The sequence below is a fragment of the Dendropsophus ebraccatus genome, chromosome 5, assembly GCF_027789765.1.
Source record: "Dendropsophus ebraccatus isolate aDenEbr1 chromosome 5, aDenEbr1.pat, whole genome shotgun sequence".
NCBI lineage: Eukaryota > Metazoa > Chordata > Amphibia > Anura > Hylidae > Dendropsophus > Dendropsophus ebraccatus.
The window spans coordinates 17,515,705-17,536,148 of record NC_091458.1 but is presented as its reverse complement, the minus strand read 5'-3'; the positions used below and the strand labels follow the sequence as shown (position 1 = coordinate 17,536,148).

General features: G+C 41.4%; 1 protein-coding gene across 4 annotated transcripts in view; it reads left to right on the top strand.

Moving 5' to 3' along the window:
* Positions 1–20,444, top strand: part of ARHGAP42 (Rho GTPase activating protein 42) — a 213,143-nt gene that overhangs the window by 115,574 nt on the left and 77,125 nt on the right. For all 4 annotated transcript variants that reach the window (XM_069969607.1, XM_069969608.1, XM_069969609.1 and 1 more), the window contains one exon: positions 11,865–11,936. In XM_069969607.1, coding sequence (XP_069825708.1) covers positions 11,865–11,936 — 72 coding nt within the window. The remainder of the gene's footprint in view (positions 1–11,864; positions 11,937–20,444) is intronic.

Here is a 20,444-nt window from a genome sequence, read left to right as displayed (position 1 = left end):
ATATCCCATAATGCATTGGTTTAGACCTACTGACCTTGGTGGGACAACCATTGCATCTGTTACATCAGTGTGCCCCAGTTGTTCTCCTCATTATTATATTTTTCTGAGTTGTATTTTGTGAAGATTTCTTCCTGTCCTGGATGAGATAATGGCTGCAGTACGCTGTCTCAGACCTCAGAAGCTTCTGTGAGCGGAGAGGCAGGAAAAGAAAACTCCGCTTCTGAGGGCTTTTATATCCAGGGCCGCACCATCTGAGCAGGCTACAGGACACACTTTCTCATGTATTTTTGTCTTCTTTTCAGAGCTTGCTAAAAATATCGGCTATATTCTGGCGGAGCAGACAGCGCTCTCATATATTATGTACAGAAAAAAAATAATATATATATATATATATATATATATATAATATATATATATATATATGTGAGCCAGCGGTGACGGCTCCTGTACACTGCCTCTATATCTCACAGTAAGAAGCATCAGCCTTCGCTCATATGCATACTGTAACTGAGATAGATAGATAGATAGATAGATAGATAGGAGATAGATAGATAGATAGATAGGAGATAGATAGATAGATAGATAGATAGATAGATAGATAGGAGATAGATAGATAGATAGATAGATAGATAGATAGATAGATAGATAGATAGATAGATAGGAGATAGATAAGAGATAGATAGATAGAGATAGATAGATAGATAGATAGATAGATAGATAGATAGATAGATAGGAGATAGATAGATAGATAGATAGATAGATAGATAGATAGAATATGATAGATAGATAGATAGATAGATAGATAGATAGATAGATAGATAGATAGATAGGAGATAGATAGATAGATAGATAGGAGATAGATAGATAGATAGATAGATAGATAGATAGATAGATAGGAGATAGATAGTAGATAGATAGATAGATAGATAGATAGATAGATAGATAGATAGATAGAAGATAGATAATAGATAGGAGATAGATAGATAGGAGATAGGAGATAGATAGATAGATAGATAGATAGATAGATAGATAGATAGATAGATAGGAGATAGATAGATAGATAGATAGATAGATAGATAGGAGATAGATAGATAGATAGATAGATAGATAGATAGATAGATAGATAGGAGATAGATAGATAGATAGATAGATAGATAGATAGATAGAATATGATAGATAGATAGATAGATAGATAGATAGATAGATAGATAGATAGGAGATAGATGGAGAGATAGATAGATAGATAGATAGGAGATAGATAGATAGATAGATAGATAGATAGATAGATAGATAGGAGATAGATTAGATAGATAGATAGATAGATAGATAGAGATAAGTTCAAGAATGCGGCAGCACTCCGGGAATCCAAATCAAAGTGAAAATTTATTAACACTCCATGCAAATACAGAGACGTTTCTGACTGCACACTGCAGTCTTTTTTCAAGCTTAAGTGAACACACTACCATTACTGGTTTAAATACGTGATATAATCATGTGACCAAACGTGATAAATAGTGAACAGGTGTGATACGATTGACACATTGGTATATATGTCAAAATTATATAAAAAAGATATTTCTCAAAAAAAGAAAAAGATCACATATAGTGTAATATTAAAGCGTATCTATAGTGCAGACGTATATAAAATTCAAGAATTAAAACATATCATACAAAAAGAAATCAGGATTGCTCGCTCACCAATGCTGGACAACAGCCGTGTAATCACTATGAGTTCCACTTAGGTGTGCGTTCCACATACCCTGCCATTACACGGCTGCTGTCCACCATTGGTTAGGCATGTGCCCATATATTACATGTCCTAAAAATACTGGGATCCGTTTGAGGCCAAAATTTCAAAAAAGTGTCCGGTTCCTGAACGGTTAAGTGAAGACGTCAGCTATATGCCGGGGTGTCGTCCTCCCATAATCTGCTCGGTAATTGAGAGTTTTTTTATTAAGCTCCGTGTTATCCAATACCTACACAGCGGCACAAACCTGCATTAGCGCGGCGCGCGGGCAATCCACACCGCCGTCCTGTCGCGTCTACACAGCCCCGCAATTAAGTGTCTGCGGAAAAATAATTCAATGAAGTATTTAAGGTCTCAGAAGAGAAGGAAACGGGCTGGAAAATCTTCTTCCTGCCATATAAAAGCATTCCTGGTAATGATCTGTGAATGATTTATGAGGAATCCCTCGTGGCAGATTATTAGAACCACTTGAAATATCAAAAGCCGAGTGACAGGAAGTGTAATGTGCTGGTCGGCTGCGAAAACAGCACAATAGTAATGGACGAGCCGCAGACGCTTATTAAATGGCTTAATCTACTAGAAAAACCTTGATTGACTATTTAAGTAGCAGTGTTCTTAGTGCGGCCGAGATGAGCCGAGATGTTCTCCTTCTGTGGTGGAATCACATGGTAGTGCCGCACCGGGCGGACAGGGCCTGGAGGTTCACTCTTTTTTTTTTTTTTTTAAGTTGTTGCAGTTGGTCTTTTAAAAAAATTATTATTTTTTTTTTCCATTTATGGTGCGTTCACACCTACAGGATCTGCAGCTGATTTTCTGCAGCAAATTTCATTTAAATAACTGAACACAGCATCAAATCTGCTGCAGATCTGCTGCAGATCCTGTAGGTGTGAATGCACCCTTAGGGTGCCTTCACACACGCTGGATCTGCAGCAGATTTGATGGTGCACATTTGATGCTGTGTTCAGTTATTTAGATCAAATCAGCTGCGGATCTGCTGCAGATCCGCTGCGGATCCGCAGCAGAAAATCCGCTGCGATACGGTGTGTATGAAGCTAGCCTTACAGTTTTGACAGTTTAAAATCAACTGTCAGTTTATACCTGTCCAGTACCGTAACACCAGTCACAGCTGGGCCCTTAAAGGTGTTCTTTTTCTATTTTTTCACCCTTTACAAATTTTATGATTTGTATTATAGCTGCAAGGTTGTCGTTTTGTTTTTGGATGTTTTTTTTTACAATTTTTTTTGTTGTTCTTGTTTTTTAACCCTTTGAAGACCAAGCTCAAAATGACCCAGTGATTCGCACCAATCTTTATTTTTGCATTTTCATTTTTCCTTCTCCCCTTCAAAGAGCTCTAGCACTTTCAGTTTTCTATCTACAAGCCATGTAAGGGCTTGTTTTTTACAGGAATAGTTGTACTGTGTAATGGCGTCTTTCATTTTACCATAACATGTATGACGGAATCCAAAATTATTATATATGAAGATATAAATTGGTGAAATCGTAAAAAAAGTGCAATATGGTAACGTTTGGGGGGTTCCTGTGTCTACGTAATATACTATATGGTAACAGCGACATGATACTATTATTCTATAGGTCAGTCCGAACACAACCATATGCAGGTTACACAGATTCTCTAATGTTATATATATTTTTTAATGAAAACCTTTTTTTTGCAAATAATTATTAATAAATTGTTCTTATTATGACTCCTATAACAGTTTTAGTTTTTCACCTATGGGGCTGTATGGGGTATCATTTTTTGCGCCATGATCTCTAGTTTTTATTACTACCATATTTGTGAAGATCGGCCGTTTTGATCACTTTTTATAATTTTTTTGTATATCCAATGTAACCAAAATCCAGCAATCCTGGTGCTTCTTTCCCTCTTACACCGTTGATGATGACGCTTGTTAAATTTTAATAGATCGGACAATTACGCACGCTACAGTATATAATATGTTCATTTATTTTTTTTTTTATTTTTCTATGTTTTATTTATAAAATAGGAAAGCAGGGTGATTTTAACTTTTATTGGGGGAGGGGCTTTGGGGTATTTTTAAAAACATTTTCACTTTTTTTTTTTACACATTTTAAGTCCCTCTGGGGGACTTTTACATGCATACACTGTACAATGCTTTGCCATAGGCAAAGCATTGATCAGTGTTATAGGCGCTCTGCTGATTAAGCCTGCCTGTGGCAGACTCAATGAGCAGAGTGCCGATCGGACCGCACAGAGGCAGGTAAGAGACTTCTGGCGGTCCGTGAAAGCGATCGGGACACACTGTGGGGGTCCCGATTGGTAAGTGACAGGAGATGCTCTTGTCACTTACACTTAAACGCAGAGATCGTGGACGGATCGCGGCGTTTAAGGGGTTAATGACACACTACAGTGTGATCGCTGCAGCCTGTCATTAACGGTGAGGGACGGGCTGCTCACTGCAGCCGGCCCCCATCTGCTATAAAGCGCGCTCTCCTCCGGAGCGTACTTCATAGCGGGACAAACACCCAGGACGTACAGTTACGTCCAGTAAATAAAAGCATATTTTTAAAGATATTTTTTTCTAATTTATTTTGAAATCTACTGGTTATAGAAAGTTATATAGATTTGTCAGTGACTTATATTTAAAAAAACTCCATTCTTCCAGTACTTATTAGCTGCTGTATGTCCTGCTGGGAGTGGTGTATTTCCAGTCTGACACAGTACTCTCTGCTGCCACATCTGTCCATGTCAGGAACTGTCCAGAGCAGGAGAGGTTTTCTATGGGGATTTGCTCCTGATCTGGACAGTTCCTGACATGGACAAAGGTGGCAGCAGAGAGCACTGCGTCAGACTGGAGAGAATACATCACTTCCTGCAGGACATACAGCAGCTGATAAGTATATTTTATGTAACTTATGTATCTGACACCAGTTGATTTGAACCCCTCCTCCCTAAAACTAGCCTATATGTATAACAAAAACTCAACAAATGGCAAAATTTCATCCTACAGTATGTATAACAAAAAAAAAAAAAAAATAAATAAATAACCTAATAGGCGACCATATACAAATTATTAGAGGTTCTTTGTATGGGGGGCTGCAGTGTATCTGATTTGTAGGGCTCCCCCTGGTGGTGGATGAACAACCATCTGGCTGCACTAGTATAATGTTATTTGGAGTCTACGTGGCGATTAGATTTTTTTTTCCTTGTTTTTTTTTCTAATATTGATGCCAAATCTCGGACTTAGCGATATTTGTCAGGCTATAAAACCTGGGTTTATTGTAAAGTGTGGCCTTTAAAAGCAAAAGATCAAGGATTACCATGTTCCGGGTAGCAGCCGTATCTTCCTGCCGTGACCGGTCTGATTTGTAGATGCTATAAACACTGGGATGTCTCGTTCTCCGTATTGATTTTACAGCTTTCAGAACACAGAGGTCACATGTTTATAGGGAAATTATTATTGCGAAACCCGGTCGTAAAGGCAAACCTGGACTTGATGGGATGTATTTAATAACTAAAAAGTCTTAAAAAAAAAAAAAAAGATTGTTTTAAAAATGTTTTTTGCCCATATCCAACATATGATGGTGATTTTTTTTCTTTTTAAATGAACCGGTGTCAGAAAGTTATACAGATTTGTAATTTACTTCTATTTAAAAATCTCCAGTCTTCCAATACTTATCAGCTGCTGTATGTCCTGCAGGAAGTGGTGTATTTTCTCCAGTCTGACACAGTGCTCTCTGCTGCCACCTCTGTCCATGTCAGGAACTGCCCAGAGCAGGAGAGGTTTTCTATGGGGATTTGCTGCTGCTCTGGACAGTTTCCTGACATGGACAGAGGTGGCAGCAGAAAGCACTGTGTCAGATTGGAAAGAATACACCACTTTCTGCAGGACATGCAGCAGCTGATAAGTATTGGAAGACTGGAGATTTTTAAATAAAGATAAATTACAAATTTTGTATAACTTTCTGACATCCTGCAGCATCCCAGCCAGTAAAGCCCTTCAGTAACAGCATCTGCTTTTGATCTATGGTTCCCAGCATGCCTTGCTGGCTGCGGCCGGATGATAAAGCATGCTGGGAATTGTATTTCACTGGATGCAGGAAGTCTACAGGTGCGGCCGTCACCTTCAGCAATAACAAAAATCATCTTTAAAGGAATTCTTGTAATTTGTGTCATAAAAGGCTTTCCATTCTGCCGGCTGTGTTTTCTTCCCAGCGTGTTCTCGCCATAAAGCCCACTCCGAGAAACAAGGACATGGCGGCTCCCACTTAGCAGAGGCTGAGGCCGTAAAACTCCTGTCACTTTTTATTGCCCTTTTTATTACCGTTACAGTCATTTTCGGAATTTCCAATATTCTCTTTTCATTGTTTGCATTCCGCTTTAGTTCTGTCTTCTGCCCCTTAGAAAACATTACTGCGCGGCCCGGAATAAATCTACAGGACTGCGGATTATACAGCGGGATTTGAATTTACTAAGAATATATAAGGAAGTCCGTGGTTGAGACTACAATAGGCACCCGTCTACACTGCTTTCTAGTGCTGCTGAACTACTTGTCTATCTATCTATCTATCTATCTCCTATCTATCTCCTATCTATCTATCTCCTATCTATCTCCTATCTATCTATCTATCTATCTATCTCCTATCTATCTATCTCCTATCTATCTATCTATCTATCTCCTATCTATCTCCTATCTATCTATCTCCTATCTATCTCCTATCTATCTATCTATCTATCTATCTATCTCCTATCTATCTATCTCCTATCTATCTATCTCCTATCTATCTATCTCCTATCTATCTCCTATCTATCTATCTATCTATCTATCTATCTCCTATCTATCTATCTCCTATCTATCTATCTATCTATCTCCTATCTATCTCTATCTATCTATCTCCTATCTATCTCCTATCTATCTATCTATCTATCTATCTATCTCCTATCTATCTATCTCCTATCTATCTATCTATCTATCTATCTATCTATCTATCTATCTATCTCATATCTATCTATCTATCTATCTATCTATATATCTATCTCCTATCTATCTCCTATCTATCTATCTATCTATCTATCTATCTATCTATCTATCTATCTCCTATCTATCTATCTCCTATCTATCTATCTATCTATCTATCTATCTATCTCCTATCTATCTCCTATCTATCTATCTCCTATCTATCTCCTATCTATCTATCTATCTATCTATCTATCTATCTATCTATCTATCTATCTCCTATCTATCTATCTCATATCTATCTATCTATCTATCTATCTATCTATCTCCTATCTATCTATCTCCTATCTTATCTATCTATCTCCTATCTATCTATCTCCTATCTATCTATCTATCTATCTATCTCCTATCTATCTATCTATCTATCTCCTATCTATCTCCTATCTATTATCTATCTTCTACCTATCTTGTTGTGACATATATAGACAATAAATTATTATAGCACAGGGGTTATATATCTTTATAAGACTTCCTGCCCCCCTCCAGCCTTTCTTTAGCCTGCACTGGACTGACACATGTGACATATACATACACAAATAGCATAGCCCAGCGAGCTACACGGATTACTGGAGTACTGCACAATACGCCAGATTACACAGAACTCTTCAGGTGTAATTTGTATACTGCTCTGGACAGTTCCTGACATGGACACAGGTGGCAGCAGAGAGCACTGTGTCAGACTTGAAAGAATACACCACTTCCTGCAGGACATATAGCAGCTGATAAGTACTGGAAGAATTGAGATTTTGGCATTGAAGTAATTAACAAATCTGTATAACTTTCTGATACCAGTTGATCTGAAACAAAAAAAGTACCCCTTTAAGATGAGGAATGAGAATTTATGCCGGACAGATCTGGACTGTTTGTAAGTGTTTATTAGATGGAGATCATGATGGAATATTGTGTTCACGTTGAGTTGCTATTTCTACCTTGTATGGTCTGAGCAGTTTGTAGCCCGACTCCCCGAGTGATAAAATCAAAGCAGTAATTACAGAACGCTATGATAACTCTCCGCAGAATGTAAATGAAATACAATACGACCGGCCGTTGCCCTCCTGGACACCATGGTCGTCATCTTGTCCATCTTTTACTCCTGAAGGGTCCCGTCTTTTCTTAGGGTCTTCAGGTGTTTTCAGAACTTCTTTGGTTATCCTTATCCTTGTATTTTTCTTTTTGTTATCCTTATCCTTGTTAGTTTTTGGTTTTTTTTTCTTTGTTTTTTGTGTTCACTTTTTATTTTGTTCCTCTTCTTTGGTAATGGATTTTCTCGTTGAGTTCATTCGTCTTCTTATACGGACACGTCCTTCTTTACCTTTCTTGTTGGACCAGTGTATACGAAGATGAGTTGGCCGGCTTTGGGGGGGGGGGCATGATTTAGCAGTACTCTACCGGGAGGGGTTTATGCTATATGCATCTATATGTGTCCGCTTAGCTGTCGTGATGTTATAGAGACGTATCATCAGTCGTGGTCTAAGTTTTCAGACTGTGACCGATCTGGAGAATGACCTGGCAGAAGTCTGACTTTCTGTTTTTGCCCGTCTCTGTGTCTCGTAAACCCAGATGGTCACAAAGCATAAGTCATGGGAGGACATTTACAAAGGGTCTGGCATGGGCGTACACCAGTAAGACGGCACAGATTTGCCCCTTCTCCCTGGCGAATGCCTGCCATATCCCCCGCTTGCCCGATGGGTGGGCAGGGGGAGCTTGGGGGGGGGGTGGTACAAGGTGGGGAGGAGGCGTGACCTCCTCCTGCGCCTCATTGATCATGATTTATGCCTGCTCTCAGACATAAATCATGATCCAAATTAACTAAGAGGCGTGCATCTCTTAGAGAATTTGGCCAGGAAAAGGGGGAGGGGGTCTTCAAAAATCCCCCCAATGGTAAGAAGAAAGTCTCACCGCTCTCATTCTCCTGATTGGTCGCCGTCTGGACACTCCCACCCTGCCCAATATAAACCGTTGATGTACCTTTGGCACATGTAGTGTTGATCGAACTTGTTGAGGTCCTGTGGCATTCTCCAAACCTGAACGCTCAGGATTTGATTCCCAGTGGCTGGAGAAGTTGGATGCCGAAAGCTTCGCTTCAGAGAATGTTGGCAAAGTCATTAGTTACATGTCTTATGTTTTTTATTTTTGCTGACAGGTAGACTAGGATTTTTGTTTGCTATACTACTTTTCCTTTTGTCAGCTTCCATTGTTAGTCATGTCTACAAGGCGCCGCCCAATCTCTACGATATAGTCGTACGGACTCCATGGCCGGATCTGTTCTGTTGGGTCATACTGGCACTTATGGTCACATTTCCCAGGAAAGCCAGCCATGACTTTTTTTTTTCTCTCTTTTTTACATTCAAGTGGCGGAAAGTAAAGGTCAATGCCCCTCTCGGAGTTCATTAATATTGCTTTTAGTGATAAATTGCTTAAGTTCTGCCGTTTCTCCTTAGGGATAGTTCAGAAGAGTCAGGAAATGCCTTTTTCTGAAGAATTCCAGCACATGACTGGAATATTATAGACTGGTCACACATTCTCAGCTAAAAAGCTATTTTTGTCGACAGCCCACAATCCACAAATCTGTCAGCTGGGCTCGAAATTTATTGTGGAACTTGAAAAAAAAAATCTATATTCGGAATCAATATTTTGTATATGAAACACGAGTGTGACTTCTACGCCAAGTGAGATTTGTGATGGCGAAAGAAGGGGCCGGTTATCGGGAGAAAGGTGCTAAGATACAATGGGGCCTCGAAGAGAACAACATTCATAGTGTGTCTGTCTTCTAGTAATTATTGTTTTATATTGTATTGTTTTATTATTATTAATTTTGTTTGATTAAAGGGGTAAATCACATAAAAACTGGTGCCAGAGATTTGTAATTTAAAACTATTAAAAAAAAATCTTGAATCTTCCAGTACGTATCAGCTGCTGTATGTCCTGCAGGAAGTGGTTTATTCTTCCCAGTCTAAAACAGTGCTCTCTGCTGCCACCTCTGTCCATGTCAGGAACTGTCCAGAGCAAAGGCAAATAGAATAGTCATTAGAAGAGTCAAATAGTCATTACCCATAGGCATTAGCACTGATCCCCACAGGGGTCACCACAATCCTATTCCATCTAGTTACAGTTTTATGGCCATGATATTCAGCCTGAGCTGAATGTTGATCAAGGCTCCATCCATTATGCAGACAATCACTGGATTGATCATGTGACTCATATTCATTGTATGGTATTGTCTCCTACACTGACATCTGAATGATCGCTGGCCTTGTTTATCATACGCATTAGGCGAACTTGCCAATCTGGGTTCAGCAATGTTCTCCGAACCCTCGGCATTCCACTCCTGGCAGCTAGAGAATTTGGATGCCGCTCTAGGGAGACTTGGAAAACATTGATACATCCATAGATTGTATCCATGTTTTCCTGGCAGCCTTAGGGCGGCATCCAAATTCTCTAGCTGCCAGGAGTGGAATGCCGAGTGTTCAGGTTCAGAGAATATCACAGAACCCGAGCAGTTTGACAAGTATTTATAATCTTTGTATTTAAAAAAATTTGCAAATTTTTGGTTTTAATATTTGCAAACCGACGAGGATTTCTCGGCGGCGGGACAGGGGATGGGACCGGGATTTCGAGGAAGGGTTAAGTATAAGGGGCTCCACCGGGGGGTCGGCAGCCGGGGTGACAGCTCCCCATTAACCCCTTAAGGTCAAAGCCAATTTTCGTTTTCGCGCTTTTGCTTTTTCCAGTTTATGTTTAAAAAGCCATAGCAGTTACATTTTTTCACCTAGAACCCCACATGAGCCCTTATTTTTTGCGACACCAATTGTACTTTGCAATGACAGGCTGAATTTTCCCATAAAATATGCTATGAAACCGGAAAAAAATCATTTGTGCTGTCAAATTTAAAAAAAAAAAGGAATTTGTTTTAATTTCAGGGAGTTTCGTGTTTAAAACTTGTTTCGTGTTTAAAACTGACTTGTTATGCATGTTCCTCAAGTCATTACAATTACAACGATATATAACCTGTATAATTTTTATTTTATCCGATGGCTTTTAAAAAATTCAAACCATTGTTAACAAAAATACGTTCCTTAAAATCGCTCCATTCCCAGGCTTATAACGCTTTTATTCTTTGGTCTATGGGGCTGTGTCAGGTGTCATTTTTGCGCCATGATGTGATCTTTCTATCGGTACCTTGAATGTGCATATACGACTTTTTGATCGCTTTTTATTACATTTTTTCTGGATTTAATGCGACCAAAAATGCGCAATTTTGCACTTTGAAAATCTTTGGCGCTTACGCCGTTTACTGAGCGAGCTCAGGAATGTGATAATTTAATCCTTTAAGCGATTGCGCACGCGGCGATAGCAAACATGTTTATTTATTTGTTTATTTATTTATATTTATAAAATGGAAAAAGGGGGGTGATTTGGACTTTTAATAGGGGAGGGGATTTTTTATTCATAAAAAAACATTTTTACTTTTTTTTTTTTACTTCAACTAGAAGCCCCCCTGGGGGACTTGTATATACACAGCAATGATCAGTGAGATCGGTCATACATTGCTTTGGCCTGCTGCAGGCCATAGCAATGTTTTGCCAAGCCGGCATCAGCCAGGATCCAGAACGGATCTCACCCCCCCCCCGATCGCATTGTGGGGGGGGGGGGATCCGTCCCACTATACACCAGGGAAGTGATAAACAGAGCATCTTAGATGCATAATTAGCCGATGTGGCAACGGGACCCGCGCCGGCTAATAGAGGCGCTCCCAGGCTGTACATAACAGCCGGGAGCGGCGCCGTTCAAAATGGGGTCCCGGCGGGACCCCTCTCTGAACTCCCCCCACGTCACCATGACGTATCAGATACATCATGGGACGCTAAGGGGTTAAGCTCCATTTACTTTAATGGAGCTGAGATGTAAAACCTGCACCCAAACTGGAGACAAGAGTCATGTTGTCTCTGTAAGAAAGTGACCATGTTTTTTTTTTACTCTGGAGTACCCCTTTAATTGGCGACATTTTCCAATTTTTCTAGGAAAGGGTAAATTTCTGCTATATGAAATGTGAAGAAATGAAAGTTTACTTGTTTTATTATTTTGTTCAAGATTATTTTATTTTTATTTTTATTTTACAGATCCAGAATGCCAACGACGTCCTAATATCCCCCCTGGAGAAGTTCCGTAAGGAACAGATCGGTGCAGCAAAAGTAAGTAGTTAAGGATTACTTTTGATATTCCGTCAGTTCTTGTCCTTACGGCAATCAATGTAATGCAGTTGTACCTGAGTAGGCCGAAGCATAGCTGGCGGGGATTCAGCACTGACACCAAACTACAAGGATCACCTAGTAACGCTTGTCGCTCTATCTCCGGGCAGCATTCGGTCGTGTCATGGAGCCAAAGCAGCAGGAGAGATTTATAAATGGCTCCTTCCCTTTCCGGCTGGTTTGGATTCTCCCCATCGTAACTCACATCCCTTCTGTCACCTTATTTAATGTGGCTGCGAAACACAATGACTTTATGATACGATTGTGAAGTCGGTGATAAGAGGCTTAATCATTGCGCTTGTCACCGGGGGCCTGAACCGCCGGGCAGCCATGCAGTAAATGTATATCTAAGGATAACGCAAGGATAGCCCTCATCCATTCTGGTATAAATGGATGGAATGATAGTCAGATCCCATAACACAGGTGGAAAAAATATCACTGACTTTAGCCAGGAAATAAATCTTCATTCTGTGATTTCCTTATCCGGCCTTTATTACATTTCGGTAGTTGTATATGTCTTAAAGGGTCACTTAAAGGGGTTTTATAATGTACACCGAAAAGATGCACAACATCCTAATATACTAAAGGAAAAGAATCAACTGGTGCTGTAAATTTATACAGTCTTGTACTTAAAAAATCTCTAGTCTTCCAGTACTTATCAGCTGCTGTTTGTCCTGCAGGAAGTGGTGTATTCTTTCCAGTCTGACACAGTGCTCTCTGCTGCCACCTCTGTACATGTCAGGAACTGTCCAGATCAGTAGCAAATCCACATAGAAAACTTCTACTGCTCAGTACAGGTCCTGACGTGGACAGAGGTGGCAGCAGAGAGTAATGTGTCAGACTGGAAAAAAAATACACCACTTCCTGCAGCACATACAGCAGCTGATTAGTACTGGAAGACTGGAAATTTTTAAATAGAAATAATTTACAAATCTATATAAATTTCTAACACCAGTTGAGTTCTCAGGAGGAACCCTTTTAAATCCTTCCAATTTTCAGTATCTGACCCTGTTGTTATCTAACCAATGAATGAAGAGAACTGGGGCGGAGCCAGACAAATCCCGCCCCTGAGGAGCCCAAATTTTTATTGAAGTAGGTAAAAATCTATCACAGGTAAGTGTGTTGACTATAAACGTTGAACTCATGTCAGGAGCACACCGGGGGACCAAAGTGGCAGCCAGAACACTCCTTTTAAGCAAGAAGAGATCTTGAAAGTAAGGAGTCTTGAAGAAAAAAAAATTTTTTACATTGACTATTTTTTAGTCTAGAAAACCCCAGTGACATGAAGCCCTGCAGTCAGCCATAGATTTCCTGTGCATGGTATATTGAAAACAGGATGCAAGAAGTGTCCACCACAAAGATTGCAGAAATCCCAGGAACTCCTGTGGGATCTGACTGGTTGGACTGGTTTCCTTATTTGGTCAATGGAGTCGTCTATGGTCCACAGCTGGTTATATAGATGAGCTCATCCCTGCGTGGGCCAAAATCCTGTGATTCTTTCTATCTGTCCAGTCTGTTAAACATTACTCCGTTCTACTGCCCCTTGACCTTCACTAGAATTCCCCCGGAACATCAAAGGAAGCAGAGACACATTTACTCTCCATCGAAATAACTGAGACCAAATTGGGTTTTCTGTATGAATGATACTCTGCAGCTTTTCTCATTGATGGCATCTGCGTATTCTTTTGTCTTTATGGTATTTTGTAATGGTTCCATATAGTGGAAGGACTGGGAGGCAGGAAGACCTTCTGTTAAAGGGGGTTTCTAAGTCAGGACATAGGGCCAGTGTATCTTATTGGTGACCTTTCTTCTATAAAGTGGTGAAAAATGTAGAGCAATGGCGGCTTCCCCAGTGTTGATGGCCGATCGCTAAGGATTAACCCCTTCAAGCACTTTGATGCCCGGATGTCCGTGGCAAATTAATGCAATGTTCCTCCCCGCCTTCTAAGAGCCATAGCACTTTTATTTTTCCACCTACAGGGCTGGTTGGGGGTGTCATTTTTTGTGCCATGATCTCTAGTTTTTATTAATATCATATTGGTGTAACAGAAAAAAATTTGATCGCTTTTTATTATTTTTTTTTTCTGATATATAATTTTATAAAATCAGCAATCCTGGTATGTTTTTTTTTTTTTTTTTCCGTTTACGGCGTTCACCGTGCGGGAACAATAATGTTATATTTGAATAGATCGGACAATTCCACACGCTACGGTATGTAATATGTTTATTTATTTATTTCATTTTTATAATGGGCAAGGGGGTATTTTAAACTTTTATTGGAAGCGGAGGGGGTTTATAAGTTTTTTTTTTAATACTTTTAAAAACTTTTTATTATACTTTTTTTTTACACTTTTTTTCACTGTAAAATATGCAATCATTAGATTGCGTATACTGATCTATGCTGTGCCACAGCATAGCATAGATCAGTGTTATCGGCGATCTATGCATAGAGCCTACCTGAGAGCAGACTCCGTCAGGACGGAGGTAAGTGGCTTGTCCCGATCACTCAGTGACAGAAGCTTGTTCTGTGACAGTACTAGAGATGAGGGAACTTATAGTTTGGCCACTACTTAACGCTGCCTGGAAAGATGGATACAGCCCTAAGACACCTATAGGCAGAATTAATCAATGGTCGAAGGTTTGGGTTCAGACGTATTTACTGTAAGTTTGCTCATCTCTAAGCAGCACCATCGATGGGAAAAGACAGCACCTTTGGTTGGGGATAACAGCACCATCAATGTGGAAGAACAATTGGTGGCGGAAAAGAGAAGCATTGGTTGGGGAGAACAATAGCATCAGTTGGGAAGAACATAGGAAAGCACCATTCATGGGGGAGAACATCACCATTAATAAGGAAGAACAGCACTCTCAATGGAGAAGAACAATTGGTGGAGAACAGAGGCATTGGTAGGGGAGAACCGTAACATTAGTGGGGAAGAACAGTGCTATTTATGGGAAATAACAGCACCATTGGTGGGGGAGAACAACCGAGTTCGGTTCGGGTTCGTACGAACCCGAACCCTCGGTAATGATTCCCGCTGTCTGCCCGCTCCGTGGAGCGGGTGGATCCAGCGGGAGGACCGCCTGGAAAACTGGGATACAGCCAAACCATAGGCTGTATCCCAGTTTTGCAGGCGTTGCTCCCGCTGGATCCGCCCGCTCCACGGAGCGGGCAGACAGCAGGAATCTGCTGCCGAGCGTTCGGGTTCATACGAACCCGAACCTCGGCAGGTTCGGACCATCCCTAAACAGCACCATTCATGAGGGTAAAAAAACAGCAGCTTTGGTGGGGGAAAACAGCACCATTTGTGGGGGAGAACAGCACCATTCAGGGGGTAAAACCGCAGCTTTGGTGGGGGAGAACAGTACCATTAATGGGGGAAAACAGCAGCTTTGGTGGGGGAGAACAGTACCATTAATGGGGGAAAACAGCAGCTTTGGTGGGGGAGAACAGTACCATAAATGGGGGAAAACAGCAGCTTTGGTGGGGGAGAACAGCACCATTAATAAGGAGGAACAGCACTCTCAATGGGCAAGAACAGCAGCATCAGTTGGGAAGAACATAGATATTGGTGGAGAACAGCAGTAGTTGTGGGGGAGAAACTGCATCCCAAAAAAAAACAAAATTTAACCATAATTATATAATATTTCCCCCACACATTATTTATTCATCCATAATTATATATACGTAAGTTTAATTACTTTCCTATCCCCCGGCTCACTTCATTGACCCCTATAATCCTCATTCTTTAGCCTTCTCGTCCTTATAAGATCAGAATCTAAAGCTGTTAATAATATACAGCTATGATCAGTCATTACAGTCAATCCCCCCGCCTGGTGTTAGTTAAGATGAATAAATAAATCCGCTATGTATTAAGTGTAATGAAGCCGCGGCTATATCCTTATCAGCTCGCCTCCGGCTCTCCACTGTGGGATATGATAGAATTATTTTGCAAATAAGGTTTTAAGAGCTTAAGAGAAATGTCAATAATAAATATTACTGAGTATATAAGGCCTAACGCTAACAATGGCTCCTCCCCCTCCCTCAGAAATACAGGGGAAGGTGAGTATCGCCTCCTGGTTTATTAGTAAAAAAAACAAATAAGAAGAAATTCTTATTGAAGATATATATATATATATATATATATATATGTGTGTGTGTATAACAACTGTCAATCACTGATAGGACCGCCTCCTGGACCCCTAAGGAAATTGCTTAAATTTAAATAAATTACATATATATATATATATATATATATATATATATATATATATATCCCTTTAAGGAATACAGAAATTAAAGAAATTGAAGCATTTGTACTAAATATTGGAATGTATATATTATGCCCTATAATGGTGCCACCCACAATATACTGTAGACCCAGCCAGTATTTCTACTGGTGTCCCCAAAATGCTTGCAGCCACAGTACAGTAGCAGCAGCTACACTAAGATTTCCTTGATAACTTTTCCCACTACCATGTCATTATAACAGATGGAGTAATTCACCCCACCACCCCTGATGACACCACGGTGTATGTGGTAAAACATGTTGGGGGCTGGCTTTGTTGGTATTTTTTGTTAGTATTTTAAAACTGCAAATTATTACTTCACTCAAGCACATTACATACATCTGAATACATATTTACACGTTACACAGGTATACATAACACATGTTCTGTACATAGGCATCGCGCACACATACAGTATACACTCATATCTACATTACATACGCAGACATACACCTATGCACACAATACACATACATACGCTTTATATACTTATTACATCCAGACGTCCGCTCGCTGCAGAAGTCTGCTCATAAAGAGGAAGAAGTTGACGTGCGGGGATGAATCCTCAGGAATGCTAATGACATGGTGGACGTCCCAGCCAGTGACATGAGCTTTGTCTCTGAGGTCCTGAGAAAGTTTCTTTGACATCCCAGTATATATGAGATCTTCATGTGCGCTTCCTGCATCTTCATATGAGATTAGAGAGGCCAGAGAACGGCCGCACAGGATACAGGGTTGTAACACTGGAGCCTATGGATTCCACTGTGTAGGATTGTACAGTGGTATATTGTCTGTCTGATGCATGTGTCTGGAAATCCTTCTTCACAGTGTGAATACACCCTTATATATATAGTGCTGACATATTCCGCAGTGCTGTACAGAAGTCATCACTTGCTAGACACGAAGATCAAGTTATCTATTTTTTTCTTTTTTTTCCTACCTTCCTTCCTTACTCTGTCTTGTTGCTTCTTGTTTGTCTGTCTGTCTTTCTGTGTCTGCCTGCCTGCCTGTCTTTCTCTCCGTCTTTCTCTCTGTCTGTGTTTCTGCCTACCTGTCTGTCTATATTCCGCTGTGTCTGTCTGTCTGTTTGTTTGTCTGCCTGCCTGTATTTCTGTATTCCTGTCCGTAAGTCTGCCTCTGTCTGTCTGCTTGTCTTTCTGTGTCTGTCTGTCTGCCTGTCTGTCTGTATTCCTGTCTGTCTGCCTGCCTGCCTGTCTGTGTGCCTGTCTGTCTGTATTCCTGTCTGTCTGCCTGCCTGTCTGTGTGCCTGCCTGTCTGTATTCCTGTCTGTCTGCCTGCCTGTCTGTGTGCCTGCCTGTCTGTATTCCTTTCTGTCTGTCTGTATTCCTTTCTGTCTGTCTGTCTGTCTGTCTGTCTGTCTGCCAGCATGTATTCCTGTCTGTCTGTGTGCCTACCTGCCTGTCTGTCTGTGTGCCTGCCTGTCTGTCTGTATTCCTTTCTGTGTGTCTGTCTGATTGCCGGCATGTATTCCTGTCTGTCTGAATTCCTGTCTGTCTGTCTTTCTGTGCCTGTCTGTCTGTGTGCCTACCTGCCTGTCTGTCTGTGTGCCTACCTGCCTGTCTGTCTGTGTGCCTGTCTGTCTGTCTGTATTCCTGTCTGTCTGTCTGCCGGCATGTATTCCTGTCTGTCTGAATTCCTGTCTGCCTGTCTTTCTGTGCCTTCCTGCCTGCCTGCCTGTCTGTATTCCTGTCTGTCTGTGTGTCTGCCTAGCCTTCTGTCTGTCTTTCTGCCTGTCTGGCTTTTGTCCTCTCTTTCTGTCCATCCATCCATCTACTGACTCGATCATCCATCTATGTGGACGAAATGAATGGGCACTGTGATCAGCTGATCGCTTCTGCTCCATGACTTTAGTGATGGGAGGTTCTGGGTCTCAGCATTGGGTCGCTATGAGGTTTCTTAAGATGATAAGTTCCTTAAAGCAGAAAATGGAGCTGACTTACTGCCATTACACAGTGAAGGCTGTAGAGCATGTATATGGCTGTTTTATCGATGTTACGATGATTAATAGATGACATCAGGAGACCTGGACGACTGCGGGAAGATCAGATTTCACCAGCAAAGGGAGGAATTGAAAAAAAAACTCTTGTTTTGAGATTAAGTAAAATAACAGAAGTTATTTGTGGTGGAAGCGAATCCAACAATTCTCCGAGTGGAATGTGCTGAAGACCGTAAGTCGCCCTTTTCTCGCTAGTAAACAGGTTTTATGGCTGAAATTGAAACAGCAGGTGCGAGAATCATCTGAAAAAGCTGCTATTACTGGAGTCGTGGGAAATCAGACTGATTCCTCACCTCTGTCAGCTTCTTAAAGGGGGTTTCCACTTTTAAAGACGATTTGTTAAAACTGGTTCAAAGAGAAAATAAAGTGGTTGCCCTTAGCAACCTGTTACTGCACCGCTTTCACTTTGAACCTGAATCTCATTGGTCGCTATGGGAAATTACACTAGAAACGTGCCTGTGTAAGAGTGTCAGCGATCAGCTGAGGAGCCAGTGAAAACGTCCACCCATCAGCTGGTTGAATCTCTTGATGTTGGTAATATCTATCCTTATCAGCCGAACACCTCTGTGTGTAAACAAGAGACGTATGGCTGAAAACAATGAATGCTAATGGCCGCACAAACAACTACGCTTATCAATCGTGCACGGCAAAGAGGCACAGATCTAAGGCACTCGTTTGCAGCCGTGATCAGCCGAAGATCACTACGTTGAAAAGGACCCTGAAAAACTTAAGGCCCTATTTCACGGGCTGACTGTCAGCGCTCGTTTGCTCCTCGTTCCCCGCTCGCTGCCACCTCTATTACACACGGCGGCAGCAAGCGGGTTAGTGCGGGAGGGGCCGCGGGGAGCTGCAGGGGGGCTGCCCGGGTGATCGCTGATCGTCCGGGCAGCCCATAGCCGATAGCAGTGGTCTGCTGCCGCCGCTCCTATTCCACGGAGCGACAGCAACAGATCGCTGCCATCACAGTCGTTTGTTTTTCAACATGGTTATATAGGTTGTTATAGGCCTTGATGCCGTAAACAAAATTTACTTTGGACCAGTTTTTTTTGTCTTTCTTTGGCTTTGGACAGATATATTAATCGCCCCAGTGTCCACCACAGAACAGGCACAGATTTTTGCCTTCTCCATGGAGTATGCCGGGCATGCTTCCAACCCCCCCATCCCCCCCCCCCCCCCACTCGTTCACCTAAGGAGTGGGCAATGGGGGATAAATTAAGGAGGGAAGGATCCGTGACTGTCTCCTGCACCTAATTTATCATTGTTTACACCTGCATATGGAAATAAACCATGACAGAAATCTACACCTTCTCCGGAGCACATGCAGATTTCTGCGCCCGCTGGCAGGTTGAATGAGGCGGGGTTTGATTTCTGATAAATGTCCCACAAGGTTTCTACTGGAGACCTTGTGTCCGGGCATCATGTGGATGTTACTGTGACACCGACCACCTACCTAACCATTGTACCACACCCTTCATGGCACCGGGACCCCCTAATGGCAGCAGATAATACCCCGGGGGCCACACTGCAGACATTGTACAGGACAAAGAGATGAAGGTGGTGACTCGGCCTCCAGCTTCCCCAGATCTGAATCCCATCGATGATCTGTGGGATATGCTGGAGAACAAGTCCCATCCATGGAGGCCGCACGTCATGCCTTACAGGACTTTAAGGGGCTTGATACTTAGGAAGCTTCAACTCATCCAGTGATTTCCTGAAAAGTAGGCTCTAAGCAGAGGGATCAGTGTTGGTGGGGGATTAGGGCAGGTTAAGGGTATATATGCTTCTATTTATATTCTTCCTTCCACCCTGAACAAATCTAGACATTAAATATTAACCTGGACCAGCTAATATTCTGGTGCCAGATACCACAGGACACCTATAGAGGTCTTGTGGCCTGCAGGCCTTAACGGTCACCTATATGGCATGAGGGGGTTGTATAAAAAAAGCTATAGCTGCCATGCTCAGCTTAAAGGAGAAGTCCGCCGAAAATTTTTATTAAAGTATTGTATTGCCCCCAAAAGTTATACAAATCACCAATATACACTTATTACGGGAGATGCACATAAAGTGCTTTTTTCCCTGCACTTACTACTGCATCAAGGCTCCACTTCCTGGATAACATGGTGATGTCACTTCCTGGATAA